The 26,607-nt window shown below is 42.4% G+C and overlaps 1 protein-coding gene across 1 annotated transcript in view; it reads right to left on the reverse strand.

The window, feature by feature from the left end:
* Positions 1-882: 882 nt before the first annotated feature.
* pip4k2aa (phosphatidylinositol-5-phosphate 4-kinase, type II, alpha a) overlaps positions 883-26,607 on the reverse strand; it is a 70,003-nt gene continuing 44,278 nt past the window's right edge. Inside the window, exons 4-10 of the mRNA XM_084048636.1 lie at positions 26,359-26,511; positions 22,210-22,356; positions 20,716-20,754; positions 4,866-4,979; positions 3,156-3,396; positions 2,109-2,212; positions 883-1,551 (exon numbers count right to left, since the gene is read on the reverse strand). Of these exons, the coding sequence (XP_083904762.1) occupies positions 1,471-1,551; positions 2,109-2,212; positions 3,156-3,396; positions 4,866-4,979; positions 20,716-20,754; positions 22,210-22,356; positions 26,359-26,511 (879 nt within the window). The 3' untranslated portion in view covers positions 883-1,470. The remainder of the gene's footprint in view (positions 1,552-2,108; positions 2,213-3,155; positions 3,397-4,865; positions 4,980-20,715; positions 20,755-22,209; positions 22,357-26,358; positions 26,512-26,607) is intronic.

A 26,607-nucleotide genomic window follows, 5' to 3' on the forward strand; every position in this document is an offset into this window, starting at 1 on the left:
AGAGCTCCTATCCTTTAACAACTCATTTGGAAGAAAAAAAAGTGCAATCTTTTTGTCTTTTATTTATAAGGTGCTGAAGTCAATGGAAAGTTAAGGGGCTGATGACGTTTCAAAATGAAACCCTACGATGAGACGACCTCAAACCAGTTACTAAACCAAACCCCCGTGGCCTGCCAAGACTTCTGGGAAGTTTCCCACAGTTACGAGGAGCAGAGACCAGTGCCAGCACTATGACGGCGTTCATTTCAAACTTTGATATCACTTGCACTCACTGTGAAGCTCGGTTAATACTTCGTTTGCACGATGCGACGCGGTGTGAGCTTGCAGGTCTGCTGTTTTCGGCGCGTGACAACGTCGTGCGACGAAGCAATAAATGAGTCTTAAAGCTGCGGTCGTTCCCTCAGTGTCACAGTAAGGCTGCGCAACGCAACGAGACAGCAGAGTCAAAAACACAGAGACACAAATAGCTGCTATAGACAAGCATTACGGTATGACTCGCTGGACATAATGGACAGCAACTTAGTAGAGGAGGGGGTGTGCGTTTTGAGCGCAAGTGTGTGTGGCAGGACAATAACCTGGGAGTCTGATCCGGCGCCAATTGTAAACGGGCGAGAGAACATTTTGTCAGGGAGGGGAGGTGCTAGCAGGTGATTGGTGGGATGAGGGGACGAATCGTTTTGGCTGAGAACATGTATGGCGATTGGGTGGGGTTAACTGGCTGTTGGCCCATTGGAAGACTGCTTCCTGCTTCCCTTGACGCGAAGCGATTGCATTGGACGAGGCTCAACGTAAACGCCCTACTACTACTCCTACTTGCTGCAAAAAAAGTGACCTCTGAACCCCCCCGTTGACCTCATCCCCCCCTCCCCCAACATCCACCTCACCTCGGAAGGGAAAAGACAAACAACAACAAACGAAGCGAAACAAAACAAAACAAGAAAAAACACTCCATGGATGCGGGACGTCGCGTTAGAGGCAATAATAAAAGCCATATTTCCCAAACATGAACAATCAAGACAGACAAAACAAATTATAAAAATTAAACAAAAAAAAAACATGACTTGAACAACCCACAGCTCTCCTCATCGAACGTAACAAAAGATAACCAAAAAATGAAACAAAACAAAACAGAGGAGAGGAGAGGTTAAATGTAAACAAATGATGTTTTTTTTTTTCCCTCGTAGCTGCAGAGCGCGATGCCCCCCCTTTTTGAAAGGAGAGAAGGATGAAAGGGACAGAGGGAATGAGGGAGAGATGACAGGAAGAGGAAGAACAGGTTGAGGGAGAGAGAGAGAGACTGATACAAAGACCATCACAGCACCTAATCCTCTCAACGTGGGATGTGTTTTCCTCTCCTTGCTCCCTGCTTTTCTGTCCCCGTGGGTGGCGACCCCCCCCCCCCCCCAACCTCCGGGAGCGGCGGCCTCCTGTCGCTCCTGTCGTGGGGGGTTGGGGGTTGGGTGTGCGGGGCTATGACAGGATAGTGGTGATGAAATCGTAGAACCTCTTGGAGTATTGCTCTGGGTTCACCGTGGAGATCTCTGCTCCAGCCTGTGGGACAAACACACAAGAGTTTTTTCTTTTACCAGTTATTAAAGCTCAGTGGTTTTCAAATGTTTTTCCATGTCAAGGACCCCCACATTAATATGTATTACTATTAAGCGTATACTTCTGTATGAAATAATGACAGTGTTTAGATTTTAAAACACATTGGTGGCTGCCATGCGGTACGGAAACGACATGCCACAGTCAGATATATATATATATACATATATATATATATGTATATATATAGATATATATATATATATATATATATATATGTATATATATGTATACATATATATATATATGTATATATATATATATGTATATATATATATATATATATATGTATATATATGTATATATATACATAATACATATATATATATATATATATATGTATATATATATATATATAATACATATATATATATATATCTATATACATATATATATCTATATAATATGTTGTGTACTCCTTTCGACATGACGGCCCTGAATACAGTACTTGCGCTGCTTCACTGGCGCAAGTAATGACAGATAGCACAGGGCTCCATACATACCCCATGTTTGACGGTCTTGGCAGCGTGGGCAGCCTTCTTCTTGGCATCGTAGTGCTGCAGGATGTCTATGACCGCCATGAAGTACACCTCCTTCCTGGGAGCATCTGGAGATGTACACAAGCAACACGCATTACAATTTACCAGTCTGCACTAGGGCTGGGCAATTCGCCGAAAAATATATCAAAACCCATATTTAGAACCAATAACCGACTTGTAACCGTATAATGGAGAAGCACGTTTTTTTTCTTATTATATCAGCAAATCAAAAAAAATATATATAGTACATTTTTCTAATTGACTACATCGATTAGTCTGATTAACCACTTAACCCTGTATTATACTTCATTGTACAATGGTGGTGTACAAAAATAGCCGATCTACAAGCTCACAATGCATCACAATGCGTTGTGAGCTTGTAGATGGGCTATTTTCACCATCAAAAATATCGTTTTTTAATCGTAACCGAGGCAAAAATTTGAAATAATCATGATATTGATTTGAAGTCAAATAGCCTAGCCCTAGACTGCACGATACCACCAGCAGACCTGATACGCAAAAGAAGGTTTGAGCACAGCTGAATCTAAAGAGTTTCAGTACAGAATCGAGCAATGGATCAGGAGGTAGAGCGGTCCGCTTTGGAGCCGGAAGTTTCCCGGTTTGATCCCTGCAAGATCAGCTATTTTCGCCCAGCACAGTTTTACAACATAGGTTGTAAGTGGTTAATCAGACTAATAGATTCCTCTTCAGGTTGTCCTCGGTTTATTATATACATTTTTTTACTGATTACCTGGTATTCTATAGTTTCAATGTACAGATTATTATTTTGATCTATTGTTTGGTCTATTGTTTAGACTGATGCTAGGTTCTTGGTTTACCTGTGATGCTAGTTTACTGAGGCACTATACTCTGTCTCTCTGCATTTGATGCCTGTGTTTACCTTGCTTATTTTAAAATAGCTCTGGATAAGAGTGTCTGCTAAATGCCTAAATTGTAAATTGCTAATTGTAATCGGTGAGAAGATCATCGCTAAAGCACAGTCACACTCACTGTCGTTGCTCTTGATGGCGTATACGTCTATGGTGGGGTCAAACTCCCCGGGCGACAGGGGCTTGGTGCTGTCCAGCGTGTTGCTGGGGCTGTCGGGGGGCGTCCCGATGCCGCCGCCGTCGCTCTCGCCGTCGTCGTCGCCCTCGTTGTCCTCGCTCTCCACCTCCTCCTGCTCGGCGCGCTCCACGTCGTGGATCCCCACCAGCAGGCTGTAGTCCATCAGCTTCAGCTGGGCCAGGAACTGAATGGAAAGGAGAGCGAGAAGAAGCCACTTCAAAATACTACTCACCACCTACAAGCCACCGGTGTTAGTTTTAGACATATTTTAGTCATCTGAAATGTTTTAGATTTCGTCTAGTTTCAGTCGACTAAATATCATAAAGATTATAGTCGACTCAATCTGCAGTTGATTCAGTCGACTAAAATGTATTTTGGTGGGACTTGATGGCGTTGTAATGGCTGATTTTACACTTGGTTGCGTGCTGAAAATAGCCGATCTACACGCTGCAACGCGTTGTGAGCTTGTAGAGTGCAACCAAACATAAAATGACTTGCCTTTTAGTTCTACTGGATCTCTTCTCCAGTCGTCCCTCACTAACATTTTAGTCAAGTTTTGATTTGTTGAAATATATTTAGCTTCGCTTTTCGTCAGTGAAAAAAGGTCGACGAGCATTTTTCGTCATAGTTTTAGTCGACGAAATCAACACTGCAAGGCACTGAACAATCTGGCTCCCCCCTACCTCTTCAAACGTCATGTCCCCTCCCACACCCTCAGGTCTGGTAACATCAACCTCCTTGAGGTCCCCAAGACCACATACCTGTACCTGGGGCGATAGGGCTTTTGCTGCCCCGACTGTGTGGAATGCACTCCCCATTACTATCAGAGAAGCCCCCCCCCACCCTCCAATCCTTCAAAACTGCTCTCAAAACCCAGCTCTTCAAAAAGGCTTTCCAAAGATAAAAGCACACCCTTCTGTTTCAGTGATCCACTGTTTTGATTTTATTCCATTGGGAATAAAATCTAAACAGCTGGGGATCCCCCAGGGTCTTAGCTTTTCTTTGTCTTTTTCCTAATAATGTTGCTTTTCTTTTGTTGTTTTCTCCTTGCACCCCCCTCCCCACACATGTAACGCGTCCTTGGGCACTTAGAAAAGCGCTATATAAATTTGAGATATTATCATCATTATTATTATTAGAGGAGTTGGGAGGAAGAGGAGATATAGGCTCTATTCGCAGCCATATTATGAAGACATTAACAGGTGTTACCAATGATACTAATGAAGGCTCTGTTCCATTCAAGTCAAACAGAGTCAGGGTGCTGATATTGTACATATCTACAGTTGGGGTCCAGGGACCCTCATGGGCTTACAAATGGCCCCTTACAGGTGTGTAACTCTGAGAGTGTACAAATGGAACCAAATGGACCCGTAAGGTTCCATTTGTACACTCTCAGAGTTATGGGGGTCGTGGAAACCACTGTGCTACACTAAATGGAACAGAGCCTTCATTAGTATCATTGGTAACACCTGGGAAGGAAGTGATAATATGGCTGCTGTGCATAGAGCCTATTGGGGCAGAGAGATGATGGCTAAAAGTACATAGACAAGTGTCATCAGTTTCACATCAGTAAAGAAACTAAACTTGATGTACATATTGTGCGTATCTTTCCCACCTTAAGTCGGTCAATCTAACCAAACGCATGCATCATACCTCCACGTCTTTCCTCAGCTTCTCCAGGAATATCTTCTTGTTCTCGTCGTCGATGTGGATCTTCTGGCCGTCGTTGATGAAGTCGTTGTCCTTGTACGTGGGCAGCTCCTTGGACTGGTGGATCCGTTAATAGTAGCGGAGCGGAGACGGGAGGACCACCCCCCCGGTGAACAACAACACACAGAAGCAGTCAGAACCATGACATCTTTCACCGTTCAGACCATCCTGTTGGTTGGTCTGGCAGGGAGGGAGGGGGCTCTGCAGACCTGGGTTCAAATATAGCTCGTCCCCGTTGCCGACACAAATCTGTAGCTTCTAGGGGTGCAGCGGTTTTATCGATCTAATAGGTTTTGATCCGACTACAAAAAAAAAGAAGAATTGATTTGAATGAAATAATCGATTCTGGGAAAACATATATTTCCGCCCCAAAAAGGTTCCAAAAATAGGCGACTAAAAGCTCAGTTTCAGGACTCCAATCTGTTAGCATTAAAATCACTCATTTAACATCAAATCATAGTCCAAACTCCCATCAACATATAAATCCATGCACAGGGAGTGCACATTAAAATCGTGAGGCCATTTTTCTCACGTGAATTTGAACACTCAGGATTTTACTGGGTAGTAACAAAGCCAAACCCAAAAAACTAAAGCGGCGACAGCATGATCCATCTAAATCATCATGCATGACGTTTTAATCGAAAAGTATATCACTATATTAGCCCAGGTCTGGTATAGGCAGCATGGAAAACATATGCAGAGGCGTGGGATTTCAAGAAGCACAAACTACAAGTCAGCTAGATGCAAAATAAATGAATTCTGAATTTGTATTTTAACCAATTAAACCCTATATATTTAGTTGGCTGGGGGTCCCCCAGGGTTCTACACTTGGTCCCCTCCTTTTCCCCCTCTACACCAAATCTCATTGCCAAAAATAGCCGAGCTACAGTAAAAGCTTACTCACAATGCTACGGGTTTGTGAGCTTGTACATCTGCCATTTCCGGCAGAATGAGGATGCTACTGTATGGTTCATGTTGTTAATTACTGGATCAAATAAAAACATACATTCAAATATTTGACATGATGCTCCATGGTTACCTACAGTAGCCGACTATGTATTCATGCCTCATTGAAACCCCTCGCATATCGTTTTGTTATTATTACATACACCTGTGTTTTATTGATTATTAACATGCGTGTCTGTTTCAGCCAAACGTGTGTAGGATAAAAACAGAAGTTCCAAACTGCCAAACCAAAGCTTTGACCTCGTTCCAGACCGGAACAGAGGAGGCTTGTGGAATGACTTCACGTGTTCACATGCATGCTGCATGCACAAGTTTAACGCATAGATCCACCTGGTGCATTTTTTTCATACTTAAAAAAAAAAGATAAATGTTTTTAGCATTAGTGTGAAACAAACTCTGAGCATTATTGTTGCCTATCGTTGCTGTCGGGCAGAAACCTCTTTATGTCCATATTTAAAAAAAATATATTTTTCCATAAATGAATACCCTACTTTCTTCATGCTACAGTCAGTGTCACACAAAAAAAAGTAGCAAAAATAGCAGCAGAAATACAAGCTCAAAACGAGTCACATCGCAAAGCGTTTTGAGCTTGTAGATGTGCTATTTTGGATATCTTGGGCATCTTTGAATTTGAATTCTGAAAACCAATAGTTTTAGACATATGAGGTTTCCACCGACAGACGCTAGGGAATGTGTAGAGATGTCTCTGTAGTTTTTCTTTTACATTCATTCTCTGTGTTCACATCCCAACGTCCCAGCTGGCTGACAGGTGTCATGCCAAAAGGTGACCGTCTGCCAAAAAAAAACAATCGGCCAGTTTACGTACATATGTCTACACCTGTGCTTTTATCTCGATCAAACCTTCGTGATGTGAAAACACACTTAACTTCCCGACCTCTGGGGTAATAGCAATGGTATGTCTTTGTGAAACTCAAAGCCTGAAACATACTCCGTTGCAAGTAAGTAAACGCTTCACGCCAACGCAAGATCGATTTCACGCGTCGTTGCGTTCAGGAATTTGTCACCAGAAAAATCAGAACGCCACGCCAAGCTTGCAGAGATGGTTTCTGTAGCAGGCAATATCCTTGTTTCGGCCTACGTTTGGAAACTAATCTGAAAATGCATCTGCCAACATAATACTATAGTACTGCCTTTAATAACATAAATGCCATGTCTGAGTGTGCTAGAAACTGCAAATACAACATTTGTGATTATTCAGTGACAAGAAACATTACAGTTTGAAAAAGACCTACATTTACTATCACCACAGACATAAAGTGATGTGCATTTACACATTTGATCCAAATGAACACAGCTGTAGACATATGAAGTACATATAAATCATTTTGTCTACAAAAAAAAAAAGGCATCTGGTGGAACCGTACACTTAAGCCAGATTTATACTTAGCCATGCGGCGGTGCCGCGCATCAATAATAGCCGATCTACGAGCTCACAACGGGTGGCGAGCTTGTAGATCTACCATGTTCAGTGCACGACGCCAGCTCGCAACAGACTGTAAATCAGGCATTAGCTGATGAAAAGCCATCTGAATGGCGTGAAATGTCCTCATTTAAAATTTTCCTGGGTTCCCAAGAGCATCCAAACTTATAATGTATACATACAGGGACGAATGTCAAGATAAGATGCATTTGGGGAAACCAAGCTTGTGGTTAATTTTGTTTTGGCCCCTTTATCAAAAAGACATTTCACAGTTCAGATAATGTTTGGCAGGAACTCTCTAAGTCCATAGTGTTCTCCTACATCCCCCACATCGTTCAGCCTAACGAAAAGCAAGGCTGAAGCCGTTTTAAAAAAATGTTCTTCGTTGCAATACCGCCAATGGCCTGTGGAGGGCAGATGTGTCATGTGAGGTAGGAAGGGGGCGTACGCTCTGAGGCTCTGAGGAAGTAGAGAGCAGGAAATGAGGTAACAAGGCAGCAGTTTTTTGCCACTTGTAAGCGGGAGAAGGGCAGTCACACAACAAAACAGCACTAGAAATGAGCCCGAAATGACAGAAACACACACACACACACACACACACTTCTCACACGGACAACATACAATACACAGGGACATACAAGTACACAAGACAACACAGATAGGACCTTTGAGCACATATATACACAGACATAGACCTTGGATTGGGCTGGGAACGAAAAGAATGTGATGTGGTGCGACTCACTAAGGCTGAGATATTGAATAAACAAAGGTAAAAAATGTGAATGCAATGCAAGGCTCGACTGCAAGGACTGCCGCAGACAAAGAAAAAGCACTTTGCAGAACTGTCACCTCAACTTGACAGTCTATTTCACTTATTCCAGACGCTCTCTCTCGCTCTCTCTCGCGCTCTCCCGTTCAACAGTCCTCCTATGCATCCATTCATCCCTCCTGCCATCTGTATTCTTTTCTGTGCCGTGGGCGCTTAGGACTTTTCTAAACCCCTGCCTGTTTTTAATTCCGTTCTTACATTTTTGTTCTCTCTCAGACAGGCGTGGGATTCGATCACCCGGGGAGTTGTCGTTGATTTTCCTCCCTTACACTGACTTGCTTAAAAAAAAATAAAAAAAAACTTCTGACTCCAGAGTCGTGTGCGAAACAGAGATAGGTTGAGACAAAAGAACAAGACAAGAAATGGAAGAGAGACAGGAAAAATCAAAGGCACTGTACTAAAAATAAAATACAGAGAGACAGGAACAAAGGGAAAGTTCGGGAGTTGACAGACAAAGCTCTTTTTATACCTGGTGTAAACTGTGTGATGTGACAACAAACCGAAGTCGAGTTGAAGTTGAGAAAGCCCTAGAGTATAACAGACGAAAACCTCTCCGAACATCAAAAGCGTATTTCATGTTGCTACTCTGGCTATTTTTTAAAAACCCTATATGAAAAAAAAAAAGAATAATTTATTTTGGGGGTCCTTTGCACAAAAAAGTCAGAGAACTACTGATTTAGAAGGAATACATAATTTGTACAATCGGCCTCAGGTCTTAATGGGATTTTTTTGCATGAACCCTTGATGATTTTACATAGGCTGTTATCTTTTTTCCTTCTTTTCCCCCCAGCACATTTGAGAGTGAACTCTCCACACAGAACAACAGTACCAGGACGCTCTGAATCATGTTTTCAAAGCAGAACTACACTGTAGGATTCAGGTTGATGAAGTGGCCCTTTAGATCAGTGGTTCTCAACCAGTGGTCCGGGGACCATCAGTGGTCCTTGAGGGGGTTCCAGGTGGTCCCCAGCTAATATGTCCAAAACTGTCACTTTCCAGGTTTCAAATTCAAAAACAGCAACGAGCTTGTGGAGCTGCTACTTTCGATGTTTTCGTGTGACACTGTTGAATGAACATATATGGAGATAAAAGATTTCTGCCCCGACAGCAACAATAGGCTCTATTCACAGCAGCCATATTATGAAGACATTCACAGGTGTTACCAATGACACTAATGAAGGCTCTGTTCCATTCTGGTCAAACAGAGTCAGGGTGCTGATATTGTGCATGTTGGCTCACTGGTGCTCACTGGTGTACAAATGGAACCAAATGGACCCTTACGGGTCCATTTGGTTCCATTTGTACACTCTCAGAGTTGTGGGGGTCGTGGAAACTGTGCTACACTAAATGGAACAGAGACTGTTCCATTTAGAAACAGAGCCTTCATTAGTATCATTGGTAACACCTGTGAAAGAAGTGATAATATGGCTGCTGTGCATAGAGCCAATATGCATTTGGCTGCATACCCCCCATTTGAAACCCAAAAATATTTATAGGCCCCCCTCAAGGATCCCTGGGGATCCCCAGACCCCACTTTGAGAACCACTGATCTGTGTCAACAGTAGTTGGCGCTATTTGCTGTGTTTTTTTTGCCTACTAGTTGACACAGCCACCCATCAGCGTCATGTCAGGCTGTCAATACAGAATCTGGGTCAGCCGCGACCCCTGAGCTATAGAACTACTACACTCACATACTGTACTGTCATACAGATATAATTAACTGTTTGGGTGAGTGTGTGTGTGTGTGTGTGTGTGTGTGTGTGTGTGTGTGTGTGTGTGTGTGTGAGCATGCACATGCATTGCTCAAGGCTGTTTTGCAGTTGCAAAAAGATTGCAACATGGGAAGAGTGTGTGTGTGTGTGTGTGTGTGTGTGTGTGTGTGTGTGTGTGTGTGTGTGTGTGTGTGTGTGTGTGTGTGTGTGTGTGTGTGTGTGTGTGTGTGTGTGTGTGTGTGTGTATACTGTACATGCAACAGTGGTACTTAGATTTCATTTTGTTTCTTAACCCCATTCAATCCGGGAACGCATATACTGTGTCATTTTAGATTCTAGCTATAGCCACTATTTAAAAATAGCAGATCTACAAGCTCATAGCACATGAGCTTGTAGATCTATGTAAAAGTACACATATGGCCCATTTCACAATCATATTATTGGATCGTTATTAGTTATGTATTAATGTGCTCATCACTTCACTGTTGCCAACTGGTAAAGGTGTGGCTGATTTGAATGACTTTATGTGATGCTGGGTAGCTTAACCTATGATAAAACATCATCATTTATCATGTTTTGTATTTGTAAATCTGAAAAGTAACTAGTAATTAAAGCTGTGTCCAATATGAGTGGCGGGAAAGGCACAATATCTGCATCGGAGATGTAGTATACGTTTACAGAAAAGTAAAGTATCACAAAATGTAAATACTTAAGTAAATGTACCTCTAAACATTACTTCCGTACAGTAATTGAGCTATTGTAACTTAATCATTTTCCACTACTGTGTGTCTAAGGCACTTGGTGTGAAGTAGATGCAATTATATCTCAATGGCGTAGTCCTTACCCCGACAGTGACACCAATTTATGGCAATTACCAAATGTCTTCAATTTGAATGATTCAATTATTGGTGACCGAGTGGCACCAGAACAAACTTGTGCATAATGTGTGCGCAACTCGCCAACACGAGTTTGCAGGAAATGCGGCACAATATTGGGAGTGTTTCCTAAATAGCAGTCTTGTGTTTAAACTACTGACATCAAAATAATACGTTGCTGTTGGGCGGAAACCTCTTATCTCCGCATTTTAAATGTTTGTGGTTTTTCATAAATTAATGCCCTACTTGATCATACTACAGCGTCACACCAAATGTATCAAAAGTAGCAGATCTACAAGCTCGAAACACGGCGCGAAGCGACGCGTTTCGAGCTTGTAGATCTGCTACTTTTGCCATTTTTAAAATCAGAATCCTGAAAAGTAACAGTTTTGGACATACAGTATGAGGTTTACACCCGACAGAGACGAATAATGACTTGATGGGTTCCTGAAGCATTATCATATCTGTCGGGCAGAAACCTTGTATGTGTCAACTTTTTATGTTTTTTATTAAAAAAAAATTGTGCATTAATGCCCTATAGTCGTAAGAGACGAGTGTTGCACAAAAGTAGCTTTTTCCGCGGTTGGTTAAGTGTATCTGTTGGGTTTTATAAATATTTAATTGAAAAAGAGCCTGTGCCAAAATTATAACTACATTGGATCTATTGGAATATGTCCCCATTTCCTGAAAAGTAACAGTTCAACAGTTCGCCAAGTGACGTAATACTGACTTCTTCAAAATCCCCAGGACTATAATCAGTATAACAGCATTTTAGGAGATTCATTCTATTGTTGGTTTGCTTTTTTTCCCTTTGGAGAAAAGCTCTAGTTCTAACTCTTGCCTCGAGGAAAACAGTAAATGACTAATCTCTTAGTCTGGGCTCGGAGCTGTTTGTCCTTAGCCAACAACTTGTTGACTGTGAAATAAATATTGCATTGCAAAACAGAGTGTGTAGGCGACAGTGGATTGCGGGCCAGACAGCCAAAGCACATTAACGGTCTCATTTCAACACTCCTCCACGGCAAGGGACCTCTCCGTTTAGCGTGCCAGCATTACAGGGGCCAGACAGAGACACTAGCGCAAGCTTTTTAACTGACTTACTTCAAACTTTTGAGGGTCAGTGCAAGTGCATTTGTGGGTGTGTCTGATCTCTTGATTGGCTGATTGACACAAAAGCCAATCAACCAATCAAGAGCTCTAGCTCTCCGACAGTTTTTCTAAACAACGATCTCCATTTCATTTACTCACTGATGCTTCACATGTTTGTTTTGTTTTTTTCTTTTCTTTTCTAACCATCCATTTTATTATCACGATCTGTCTCCTCTATCACCCACCCAGCGATAAGATGTCTGAATAAAGATGCTGACGTCTGGTGCAATTTGTTCGGTGAAGAAGAAGAATGAACTGTCGGGCGAGATAAATAAAACAAGTAGACGGGGGTGGGCTGACAGAGGAAGAGCGACTGCAGATGGGAAACAAAGGGTGTGTGTGAGAAGACGTGTCTTTTTTTAACCCATTAAGACCGGGAACGCATCTGTGTCATTTCTAGATTTGATCTGAAAAGCATTATTTTACACTTTACAAGCTCATAGTGCCGAGTGCAGCGCTACGAGCTTGTAGATCTGCTATTTTTGAAAGATCTTGACAATCTGAGCAAATCTTTGAATGTACTGTAAGTATGTTTTAAAGCGAACATTTTTAACTCAAATCTTTGCTTCCGGGGGTCCCTGGAACAAAATATTTTGAGAAACCAATTACCAATTATGAAAAAGCGTGGGAACGACTGATATTGCAACGTACGCTTTTTAGAAAACATTCGTAGAATCGGCTTCAGGTCTTAACGGGTTAAAGTCACAGCTGCGTCCGCTTGGGGGAGGAGGAGGAAAGGTTTGGGAGGGTAGAAATAAACAAAAAGGCGATAATAACACAAACTTTAAATTCTTTGATATAATAATAATAATATAGATCATGCCTGGTATATGAGCCCTGGTTCCCTTACATCTCTTACGTGTTTCATAGCGCAGTAAAAGCGCGTGGCGATCCGCAGCGTTTGCAGCCTTTGCTGAACGTTACTCGATTTGGGGCGCAGGGGCGCATCCTCTGGCGGGCGCTGAGGCTAGAGAGGGGGGGTGAGGGTAGGTGTCGGGGGTGGGGTGGTGTTTTTGGGGGGTTGGGGGTGGGGGCGGGGCAAGGGAGGGGGGGTGTAGGAGAGCAGAGGACAGAAGAAAGGGAAAGAGGAGGAAGGGAGGAAGGAAGGAAGGAAGTTGGAAGTAAAGGCAGAGTGTTTAAGAGAAATACAGTGTACACAACCGATTATGGAGACGAGAAGAAACAGAGGAGGAGGTTTGAAGTTGTGGCTGGCCTCGAAACTCCCAGACCTCCAAGCCGCCCCCGATGGCTGGGAGAACATGGAGAAGCAAATGCCCTCCTTTATCGACAAGCACAGAGAAAAGACACCTTATTTATTATCTTAATGAAAAGAAAAATGAAGAAGCAAAAAAAAAGGTATCTAAACCGTAAAATTCTTGATCTGGTTTTGTTTTTTCATCCAAAGCAGTCAAAGATGTTGCTCATTCACAAAACAAATGTTTCTTGTGATCCATCAGTGATGTTTTCTGCATGCATGGATACTTTCCTGTCTGTGTGCATGTGTGTGTGTGTGTGTGTGTGTGTGTTTGTGTGTCCCTGCAAGTTTTTTTTGCCTATGCTGTAAGCGTTGCTGGCATGGACGCCCGGCCCGGCAGAGAGAAGCTGGCAGCCTGGCACATGTCCAGTGGGAAGAAGCAGAACTCGGGTCCACTGTGCTTACAACCGGGCTCATTTGCATGGAGTGAACCTACTGAACCCACAGCACCCCGACATTTAGCAAAACTCTACCAGGGGTCTTCAACAAGGATCCAACATGAATTGCTGTCAAACAAGTCTATTAAGCTATCCATGAAATCTATGAAACGCTTAATCTGCAACACAATTTTATACAATATGTAGTGGGCGAGGGGGGGGGGGGGGTGGGGGTCCCTGCTTCATCTCTATCAGCTAGGGGGTCCTCGGTCTGAAAAATGTTGAAGACCCCTGCTCTACACACAACCGGAGGTGGTGAGGTATTTTAATTCTATTCGATTTCGTCACTCAAGACCGATTCCCCTCGACAAAAATCTCATGCCGTCGCAGTGTGTGACACAGTTTTCAGCTGAAAATACGGCATTTGAGTGGCACTTGCCCAAATGGTTAGCGGCAAGCTATATCATGTAGCTGTTTAAGACGGAGAACAGATCACACGCACCGCCATGTTAAAGGAGTAATTCACCCCAAAAATGTCTTATTTCCTATAAATTACACACATCATGAAGCCTTGAATGAATGGAGATTGTTTTGTTTTTGTCACATTCCCGAGCCAGTAATTTGATGACTCAATTGAGTCCCCTACTGAGCAGCCACCTGGTCCTCGGGATTATTGGCTTAGGAATGCGACGAAAACAAAACAAAACATTAATTCAAGGCTTCATGGGGTGTGTAATTGATAGAAAATAAGTACTTTTTTGGGTGAACTACTCATTTAAATCCATGAACCCGCACCAGAGATGCCAGCCGGCCGGCGGTGGCATGGCAAGCAAAGGGGAGCGTAAACAACAAATAAGCAACAACAGCAGAGAGCTACAGAGCTGAAACCTGCTGCAGACACAGGCGGTGCTTCATAAAGCATCGACCGCATACAACAACAACAACAAAAATAATCATCTGCAACTGTTCCATAACCACTTAAGCCCTACATACTTTGGCGTACGACGAATAGCCAAAATAGCCGATCTACAAGCTCACAACGCCTCGTGATGCGATGCGTTTTGAGAGTGTAGATCGCCTATAAATGACCTGCCCCAAAACAGGGACAGCAAGTTAAAAAGTGGTTAAAGACTATTCTATTTGTTGGGGTTTGAAAAGGACCACAATGAAAACAAGCCTACAGGCTTTCTTTTTTTAATTTTTTTATCTTAAATTTAATTTTCAATAAACTGCTCAATCAATCAAACAATCAATCAATATCATGCATAAAAAAACGTTCTTGACAAATAGTAGCCAATATCTGCTGAACACCATTCATTTCCATTAGCATTGCTACAGAGCGCCAACAGTCTTCCGGCGGACATTTCACAGCAACCGTCGTGCCGATTGCGAAAAATGGTTTTCAACCGTTTGCCCGGGACCTTGGAATGCGCGATATCAAACACAAATATAAAAAGACTGAACTATCCCTTTAAAAGCTGGGTCGCCCCCCCCCCCCCGGAGCTAATCATGTCCGGATGGTTGGGCGCCCAGTGCCCACATGAAAAAGCATTGGTATGTTTAATTAAACTAATTTTGGTGTTTGAGCTTGTGGCCTAACAGCATACGAATAAATGTACCCTTACTGTACAAAACAAGCCAAGTCGCCATGGGGAGTAATGTTGTCATAAATAAAGAAAAATAATAACAGACCCTAAGCGGAGGAGATGTAGAGTAGATGATTAATTCGATGAGTCACATAAGTCAATGGCAGCCTTGCTTTGTGAAATACTAGGCCTGCAGTAGACCGAGTTGACCTCGGAGCAATCCGCTGCTATTGGCTAGCTGCGCCCGGGAGCGCCAATAGGCTCTATTCACAGCAGCCATATTATGAAGACATTCACAGGTGTTACCAATGATACTAATGAAGGCTCTGTTCCATTCTGGTCAAACAGAGTCAGGGTGCTGATGTTGTGCATGTTGGCCCACTGGGAACACCAGTGGGTCTACAGTTGGGGTCCAAGGACCCTCATGGGCTTCCAAATGGTCCCTTACAGGTGTGTAACTCTGAGAGTGTACAAATGGAACCAAATGGACCCACAAGGGTCCATTTAGTTCCATTTGTACACTCTCAGAGTTATGGGGGTCGTGGAAACCACTGTGCTAGACTAAATGGAACAGAGCCTTCATTAGTGTCATTGGTAACACCTGTGAATGTCTTCGTAATATGGCTGCTGTGAATAGAGCCAATTACCGAAAACCCACATCTACTGTATATTTCGTGGTAGAAATACACCAAAACAAACAGAGTATAGATAAAATACTGTACATGTTGTAAGTGAAGTAATAATAGGACATGTCCACAACATGCAACACGATGTGGTTGGGGGAAACGGGTTTACAAATAGAGCCACAGATATAAAGGATATATACCGTGCACACGCATGCATGGGAGGGAGTCAGTCATGCAGTCAGGAGAGAACTCTGCTGTGCTTGTTGTGTATTCGTGTCTGTGTGTCCGTGTGTGTGATACAACACCGACACACACTGCACAAAACCCCCCAAAAAACAAACGCATATCCATATTCTACATGGCACACACTACTGTTGTATGCTAATCCTCACTTTGGAAGTACAGTGTGTGTGTGTGTGTGTGTGTGCGCGCGCGCGTGCGTGCGTGCGTGTGTGAGCGAGCCGCACTGACAGGCAGGAGATCTATGTGAAAATGCAACACATTTTGCAACGTTGCCAGTGGATTATCAGTGCGCGAGTTGCTGTGTGTTGTGCTTAGCTGGCATATTGTGTGTGTGTGTGTGCGTGTGTGTGTGTGTGTTCGCGCATGCTCACGTGCATGTGTACTGTATGTGAAAGAAGGTAGTGTCCTGTGGAGAAGCAAGCTGTCACTTTTCCATTCTCTCTCATGTGATATCTAGGCCCTTAATAGTAGTTGTGTCTTGAAGGTCATTATTAAACCAAAAATGCCTATATCTATGTTGCATAATGCATCCTTAGTTGACTGGTTACTGCTAAACACTGTGGATCAGCAATTATCATCGATAATGACTACTTCGTAACATAATTCATAACCTGTATGGTTAGCAAAAATAGCTAATGTAGCATAATTCATAACCTGTATGGTTAGCAAAAATAGCTAATGTAGCATCAATTTAAACACTTTATCCATTTATATGCTGGCTATTCAAAAATAGTAGATCTACAAGCTCACAGCTTGTACATCTGTTATTTTTGAGTTTCTTTTGAAAGAATATCAAAAATGTTTGGAAACTTTTGAATGATGTAGACTTGTTTTTAACATGAATCTATGTTTTCTGAGGGTGTACCTGGCACAACACATTTTTGGATGTCAAAAGCAGAGCTCAACCACAGCAATTATCATGGATAATGACTCATTAATAACGCAATAATTCATAACCTGTATGGTTACTGGTTAGCATCACTTCAGAGTCAGTGGCGATCAGCTCTATGTGTCCACAGTGTCTCTCTCTTTCTCTCTCTCTCAAACACACACACATTTCTATCACTATACTATACATTTTTTACCATAAGCCTAAAGCCGAAAAATTGCCCATCTACAAGCTCACAACGCGTCGCACTGCGACGCGTTGTGAGCTTGTAGATCGGCAATTCTTCGGTGCACGGACTCCAGCGCGCAACTAAGTGTAAATCCAGGCACAACTCTTATCTCTAATCCCTAAACCTAACTTCTAAATTAGGGGTTTAATAATCCTCAGGTGTTCCAAAGCCTTAAGCCCTAAGAATTATTTTCATATTCTATAGTTGTGCGGAAAGTTGGTCCTCACAAGTATAGTAATACGCGCACACGCACACACACACACACACACACACACACACACACACACACACACACACACACACACACACACACACACACACACGGGGATTTAATCCTCAGGTGTTCTGTAAGTATTTAACCCCCCCTCCATTCTATGTTTAGCTTCTATTTAGATGGAGGGGCAGGGGGGGGTGGGTTTCCCCCTGGAGTCTGCTCTATGCTCTGCTGCTCCCAGATTAAAAGCCCCCTATTACAGTAACAAGGTCCAGTGGAAAGTTAAGACCCTTCACGGTCAAACCATGACCCTGCTCAGAGAGACCCACTATAATATTCACAACACAGCCAGTCGAACAGACACCAAGGTTATTATGGCTTTCCTTTTTTCCATTTAGTTTTGACTCCGTGTTTAGCAATTTCAGTTAGTTTAGATTGTTAAAAGTAGATTTATTTTAAAGCAGGTGTGCTAGTTTAGTTTAGTTTATATTAGTTTACATTTTGTGAAATAGAAACAGATTAAAATTGCAGTCAACTAAAAGGTTTAGTCAATTAACTATAATAACTGACAGCCAGTACATTGCACACAATAAATCCCAAAACAGCGAATGATCTGCTTCTGGAAATCATTTGATTGAAGCATTTCCATGCATAGCATTAGTGTGATTATGGCAATAACCTGGGTTTACGTGCTTTACTCTGAAGTTGTGCTTGTAAATTCCTTTGACAAGTTTACCTGCATTCTATTAACCACTTAAACCTACGGTACTTTGCTGACCGGGATCTCCCAGGGCTCTATAGTAGATCGGCTAGTATTTCCCTCTACACCGAATCTCTTCGCCGAAAAATTGCCAATCTACAAGCTCACAGCGCGCTAGCTGCGATGCGTTGTGAGCTTGTAGATCGTCTATTGACGCCGTATGTTCGCACCAGAATAGAGACGCTATAGGGTTAATGCTTTCTTAAGGATGTGATAGGAAAAGTCTATAAACTTCCTGCCTGATTGTTCTGCATTTTCAGCACTGAGTTTCCATTCTTCATTTCAGTAAACATGAAGAGCTTCCTCTTCAGTCCAAAAAAAAAAAGATTGTTGCCTGTCAACATGATGTTTGTTTACTGGGTCCGTCCAGTTAGATTCGAGCACATGTTTGTGCACACGTGGAAACTAAATGAGCCAAGTGAACAGTACACATGCACTGAATCAGTAGGAGAACCTAGCTTTGGTTTCACATGATGGGATAATACTGGCCTTTAATACTGTAGACGAAGAACAAAGCACTGTGCAAAGAGCTTTGTCCCTCGGGTTATCAGAGCCCAGAACAATTACCTCACTGCCAGGTCAATTAAGCAATATTACACGAGAGGGTGTGCGTTACCGTGAGTATTGACACGACAGTGATGTGGTCAGGAACGAGCTTGAGGCGAAGAGCCAATAATCCGATAATCACGGTAAAGCCACCCTTGAATGTAATATTGCGAATATACAAAGGTTACCATCAAAATAAAACAAATACAAATGTATTCATATTCTGCATGTGTTGTCTCTATTATCCTGGAAATACATGTTGTGGTCTGACAGAGACAGAGTCCCTGTTTACTCAGCCAGTCCAGACCCAACATTGAGATGGTTGTGCGCTATAGACAATTTTTCCCATCTGAACACATAAAGAAACAAAAGTGTCAGCTCAATCTCATTGTAATTAAGATATCTAATAGAAATTCAAATAGTTTTAATGGCAGATTTAGCTGCAACGTCTGCAAACTTCCAATGCAAAACTGCTAGCCTAACCGCTTAGCCGCTCTGCTCTGCCGAGCACAGCTGATTTTCATATTTTGATTAGTTTCATTTAAGAACGGCTAGGTGTGCTGTCATGCTCGTTTGAGCACGGGTAGAGAGCCCATTTCAACCAACCAGAGTGCTTGGTTGGAACTACCTGTTGTATAACTGTCTTTAACCTGTAAATACTTGCTCACCAACAGAGCACACACAGTATTTTTTATTCAAGAGGTTTATTCTTGACTTAAGCGGTACTCTTGTCGGTACGTTATATCCAAAATCCAATGTATCCATTTGTAACTGTAAGCTGGCAAAATGTGTTTTCTGAAATTGGCCAGGTTTCCAAAAACACTGAGCAATTCAGACGTGAAAGGAACTACTGCTGCCTCAGTGATTTCAATGACATCACTTTCTGGAGACAGATGGCTCTGTGACCAAACCACTCCATCAAACTCAACGACTTAAAATAACCTTCCTCCAAACTATGAAACATTTCCCAGTGCTGTAAACCGCAAACTCTCTCTCACACACACACACACACACACAAACACACTCACATATACACACACACACACACACACACACACACACACACACACACACACACACACAAATGAAAGCACGGTTACGTTGACACAGTCATCCAACCATTCTGTGGCATGGTACAATCACCGTACACTCCACAGTCAGGGAGGACTCCAAATCAGCACGCACACAGGCACGCACACACACACACACACACACACACACCTCAAACCACTTTCAATGTAGTGTTTTTAAATTATTTTCCAAAAATAGCCGATCTACAAGCTCCTGACACGCTGCAACGCATCGTCGGGAGCTTACATCAGCTATTTTTGGACTTTTGTGAACAAGGGCTTAAGTAGTGGTTAACACACTCAGTGTCCCCACACACACACACACACAGAGACCACAAGCAGAGGGACTCATGGGAGACAGCTGAAGCACAGGTTCAAAAGCAAGGAACGGGGAAAAAGGGGGGGGGGAGAGACGACACACACACAACGTCACCAGAGCGTGCAGGAGGGCTGGACACAAAGAGAGAAGAGAGAGAGGGAGAAGGAGAGAGAGCGAGGGAGGGATGTGGCACAATGAGTGGTGGCATGGCTATAAGGGATGGCGATGGATATCTGCTAAAAGGGGATGGAGATGGGTATCTGCTATTGTCATCCCGTGCCAGACGTTCGACGGTTCCGTTCTGAGAGTGATGACAGTAGACACGGGCGGTGGTGGTCGTCTACTGTAAGAAAAGCACAGACGCTCCCCCATGGCTTTCATATCGGAAACATGGAGTGGCGGGCAGTTCATCCACAATCAATGACTTTCATTATCAGTGTAGCTTGATGGGCACACCCAGGCTGACGGTTGAGGATTGGGTGCGTGTTTGTGTGTGTGTGTGTGTGTGTGTGTGTGTGTGCGTGTGTGTGTGTGTGTGTGAGAGAGAGACCGGGGAGGGGGGGAAAGGATGAGGTTAAACAGGTTAAAAAGTTTGTGAGTCAAGTACGTTTCAAGGTGTGTGTGTGTGTGTGTGTGTGTGTGTGTGTGTGTGTGTGTGTGTGTGTGTGTGTGTGTGTGCGTGTGTGTGTGTGTGTGTGTGTCTGTACCTTCTCCTTGTCGCTGGCCTCTCTCGCCACAGTGGAACCCTACACCAAAAGGCAGGAAAAGAATACATGAGTCATGGCGGCTGAGATGCTGTTTGGGGGCATGGGGGGATGCTTGCTTTCCTCTCCTGACTCATTCCTCCCTTCTTCTGTCTCTGGATGTGAGGACTACCGCCTGCCCGCCCTGCAGCCATTTTGCCAAGTTTTATATATCGTCGCTGTCGTGGCAGAAACCTCTTACAGTATCTCTGTATTTTATTTTTTTGTGTTTTTTTCCGTAAATTAACGGCCTACTTAACCCATTAAGACCTGAGGCTGATTCTACAAAATGTCTTCTAAATCCCAACAATTTTCTGAAAAACCTATGTTTCTATAGCAGTGGTGCTCAAACCTTTTCATGTCAAGGACCCCCAAAATGATATGTATTTGGCCGCCGACCCCCATCTCAAAATATGTTGTTCCAGGGACCCCCAGAAGCAAAGAGTTGAGTAAAAAATGATTGCTTTAAAAGAATATAAATATATTAATTTGCACATATTTTCTCGATTTTTCAAAAATAGCAGATCTACAAGCTCGTAGCGCGGCACTCGGTGCCGCGCTACGAGCTTGTATATCTGCTATTTTTGAATAGCCAAAGTGTAAAATAATGCTTTTAAGCTCAAATGAAAATGTGACACAGATGCTTCTTCAGATCTTAATGGACTTAATCATACTACACACGTCACAGAAAAGAATCAAAAGCAGCAGATCTGCAAGCGCGAAACGTGCCTTGAGCTTGTAGATCTGCTACTTTTTGCCAGTTTTGGACATATGAGGTTTCCACCCGACAGAGACGATATATTATGTATTTTGTGTCTTTATTTTTTAGCGTTGTTTTGCTTATGATTTAAATGTTGAAACTGTGGTCAAGTACAGCGCTCTACAAATAGGGATGAACGGCATCGGACACAAAAAAGCTGTCATCGGTTGGGCTCTTGGTTTGTCGTCTGCCTTGAATTTGTGTCGGGGGGGGGGGGGGGGGGGGGGGGGAAGGTTATCAGCTAAACCCCTGTTTTCCAAATTGTAGGTCGGGACCCAATTTTCGGTCGAGGACAGATCTTTATGGGTTACAAGTACATTTAAAAAAAAATCTAAAGATTTTCAAAAAATAAATTGAAAAAAATTCAGTTTTTTATACATAAAAAATGAATTCAAACCATTTTCTAAAGAATAAAATTATAACAAAATAAATTCCACAAATGTAACTTTTAAGCGGAAGTGAAAATAGCCGATCTACAAGCTCACAACCCGAATTTCTGTGAATTTTTGTGAGCTTGTAGATCTGCTATTTTCACTAGTTTGGGTCCCGGGGAGAGACATCAAAATGTCTCTTTTGGGTCACAGGCTAAAAAGTTAGGGAACCACTGAGCGAAACAGTCAATGGCAGTAATAAACCTCAACAGTCATCTATTTCTCTGTGAGCCTCCACCCCCCCCCCCCTCGGGCCGGCCGTCTTACCTTGAGGTCGTATTTCTTGAAGACGGAGAGACGGTGGGAGAACACGTTGCGCGTGACGATCATGTAGGACTCGTCTCCGTCCACCGTGAGGCGGTACATTCCCAGGAACTGAGGCAGCAGCGTGTTGCCATGGCACTCCACGATGAACTGGTGACCACGGGAAAAAAAAAAAAAAGACGAGAAAGAAAATAACAAACACATCAAGATTTTCAGGAAATTTTCACAATTTTGCAGATCTACAAGCTGATAATGTGCTGCGATGCATCCGCGTTGTATTTATTAAGAGTCTAATTTCTTCTGTATATCTGTGTGATGTATTGTTGACGTGTCGTGGGTTTGTTATGCTGACATGCTATGAAAAAGGTCCTCGATGGAAATAAGCCCTCGAGCTTTATTGTGTTTTCATCTCGGTGATACAATGACTGCGTGTCGGAAAGTGCTTTTGTGCTCTTTTGTTAATGACACCAAATAAAGTCAATCAATCATGCTTGTACAGTAGATCTGCTGTTTTGAACATTTTGGAAATGAGGTTTAAGTGCCTAAAAAAGGAGGACTTCAGTGTGTATGTGAATGAAACTTAAGAAGAGCGAGAGAGAGAGAGAGAGAGAGAGAGAGGGGGACAGAGAGAGAGGAGAGAGGAAGAGAGAGAGAGAGAGAGAGAGAGAGATCTGCTGTCTCATGATTCATCGATCAGCAGCAGAGGGATATGGGGTGTTGTTGTCATTAAGGTTGACAGTGCACCACCAGTACACTGCACCGTCCTACGGAGCTGCCTGAATCCCTCCCTCCCTCCTTCCTAACGTTACACCCACGCACCGGTGCACCCTGGGAGCCCATCAGATTGTGTGTCTGTCCGTCGACCATAAAACTGGGGGTTTTAATTATTTTTTTGGGTGGGGGTCCCCAGATCATTAGCTTATAATGTGCAACACTGTTTTCCACTCCCATTTCCTCCCAACTCTCTCTCTCTCTCACACACACACACACACACACACACACACACACACACACACACACACACACACACACACACACACACACACACACACACACACACACACACACACACACACACACACACACACACACACACACACACACACACACACACACACACACACTCGCTGATTGAGCTCTGAACTGACACTTGCATAATCCAGCTGGTACAGCATGTACATGAGGCTAATAATAATAATTATTATTATTATTAACTGTATTTATATAGCACCTTTCATGACATGAATGCAGCTCAAAGTGCTTTACAGAGCAAACAATGCGGTGAAGCAGCATTCGTAGAAGCAGAATGCTGCTTCGCCGTGTTTTTTATAAGCCATTGCAGGCACTTGGAGCAGGTCAGCACTGGAGGACCTGAGGGGGCGGTTTGGAACATATCTAGACAGGCAGTCATAGAGGTAGGAAGGGGCCAGACCATCAACATTCTTATATCATTGGGTGTCGCAAACCCAAACCCTTGCTGTCGCAAAAGTGCTTGCTCAGGGTGGGACAATGTCGGGTCTCTGCTCTACACGAAAAGTGTCTTGAGACAACTTGTTGTGATTTGACACTGTAATAAAATGTAATTGAATTGAATAAGGTCAGACAAACAAACAACAAAACGCAAGAGAAGCGGTTGCCGATTTGCGCTGATGTCGGGGATCTCCATATATGGGCATATTATAGGCACATAGACACACAAACACACACACACACACACACACCGACAATGTCGACTTTATCTCGAAACGCTAATCTACAAATCTCTGTGTGTTTGCCTTCCTAGATACGGGTACTGACGTTAGACTGCGGTACATAGAACCCGCTGACAATAATAATCATTCTAAATAAAGATATCACTTTCATCGCACTCGGTGTGGGGTTACCTGACCTGAGAGAGATGTAACAGCAACATGGACACCGTGTGAATATATGTTTATTTGCTCATATTTCTGCGTGGTTGACAGTATTATTATAAAAGGATTATCATAAAAGGTTATTCACACGTTGCTCATCATGAATATCAAACAAGATGTGGAATAGATTAGAAGGAAGGTTTATATTACCCAAAGTGAAAACATCTGTTAGACAGAAAACGGTTCTGAAAATGTACAGAGCTGTGGAAGGTGGAATTCAGTGCCAGGTTATATTATTCAAGCCAAAACAAAAGAAGGATTCAAAATTATGTTAAAACAGTATCTTCCAATATTTCATGAACTTGACTAATTTTAGTTTTACCCTAATTATAAAGTTTTATAGATATTTTATTCGAGTTAAGTTGATAAATCCGTAGGTTAACGAAAAGGAAAAAATGATACTGAAATGTATAATATAATATTATACTACAATATTGTTGTAAAATATAAACATTTCTGAAATGTATTTCTTTTCCTATACATCATGTAGCCGTTTCTTAACTTTTGTAGGTCAACTATTGTCCGTTTGTTGTATCTGCTGTACGTTGTGTATGATGTGTATTTGGGTGTGAGGGACCCCAGGAAGGATAGCCATGCTTAGGCAAGCATGGGGGTGCATGAGTCAGTGACAGAGAGTGGGAGTTGGCCAGTGAGTATCTTGGTTGGCGTGTATGTGGCAGGTCTGTGTGTGTGTGTGTGTGTGTGTGTGTGTGTGTGTGTGTGTGTGTGTGTGTGTGTGTGTGTGTGTCTGACAGAGACAAGAGGGACTGAGGGCAGACAGAAGTGTGTTAAGACGCATGAGTCCACCAACAGAAACAAAAGAGAGATGAAAGCAGAGATAAGGCCTTGGATCAATATGTACCCTGGATAGATAAGCTTAGGCTGTCTGTGTGTGCGTGCGTGCGTGTGTGTGTTCCAGCAATACTGTGCATGTCAAAAGAGAGGAATTTTAATTCAATCAACAACTTAGCGTGTGGGATTCCTAGAGAATACTGCGTTTATATATGAATATATATATGTATATATATATTCTATATGTGCAATTACTGTACATATAGAATTAATCTAATTGTAAGACAATTAGATTAAGCTTTTTACGTTGGTTATTTATAGTACTATTCCATTCATTTTCCCGTCGTACTGAGCAGTCTGATTATTGACTGTCAACACCCCCTCCACATCATAAATACGTTTACATGCATATGACACAAAACACCACAGACACTGATGGTTATTGTTCATGTTTAAAATGACCTTCAATAATGTGACCAAATGTGCAATATACTGCAAATTGTAATTTGATTATGTTATGATTATATGTTTATTATATATAATCTGCTTTAAAGCCATTCTGCGTAACATAGGGCTGGGAGAGAAGCTGTCAAAAAGCACATTTATGTGGAATGGTTATTGAGAAAAATATACCAGTGAAAGATTATCAGAAATAACTTGGGTACTTACTAGGGTAAGTGATATTGTTTTGGTCAAAACAAAAACCATTTTCTCCCATTGCTATAGACTATAGAATGTTTGTTAAAGAGCTGGAGAGACAGGGAGAACCCTGCTACTGAACAAACAGAAACAAATAATTCAGGTAGGTGAAAACATTTCAGCCAATCAGGAGAGTACCCATTTATCGACTGAATTTTTATAGTGTTCCAGTTCCAATTGTGTCATCACTTCAAATTTCACTTGTTTAATCTGTATCCTGACTGAATTCTCTATCCTGATTGGATAAAATTTGTGAATTTTCTGTTTAATAAAGAGCTTGAGAGACATGGAGACTCCTGTTACTGAAACAAACACTCTCTATAGCAAAGAGTACTATCAGAATAGCGAGCTGTTTAACACTTATTTTAACCAAAGAAAATCACTTTACCCTACCTTTAACACATTAACTGCCAAGATCGAGTTAACTCGATTTTAGCAAAAAATAATAATTTAAAATTATTTTTTTTTTTTTTTTTTTTTTTTACTTTTTTTGTATTTAATTTGACCCAAAGACCAAGGAGATATGAATTTTCGAAGATCTTTACTCTCATCCACTTGTTAACTTAAAACTTAAAAATTAGTACTTTTTTTTTTTTCATTGAAAAATCTCTGGCAGGAATAACAATAGGCACTTAGGCAGTGAAAACAATTCAGGCAGTCAATGTGTTAATATGGGAATATTGCAGTGCATGAACGGCTACATAATGCATTATGTTTTGAACTGTGATTAGTGACGTATGAGCAGCACCTGGTGATACTTCTTGAGGATGTTGTGCATCTCGGCCACGTCCTCGCCGGTGATGGTCTTGATGACGTAGCGCTTGTCGTAGGAGGTGTGGAAGCGCGCTCCGCTCCGCCCTTGAGCCTCGCTGATCAGAGGAGCGCTGCGCGTCAACGAGTTCTGCACAGAAACAAAAAAAAAAAACACCAGAGGAAACAAGCTCAATTACCACCGTTTGGTCCAGGATCAGGGCCCATATTGGGTGACAAAGGAATA

The sequence above is a fragment of the Gymnoscopelus microlampas genome, assembly GCF_963454915.1.
Source record: "Gymnoscopelus microlampas genome assembly, chromosome: 22".
NCBI lineage: Eukaryota > Metazoa > Chordata > Actinopteri > Myctophiformes > Myctophidae > Gymnoscopelus > Gymnoscopelus microlampas.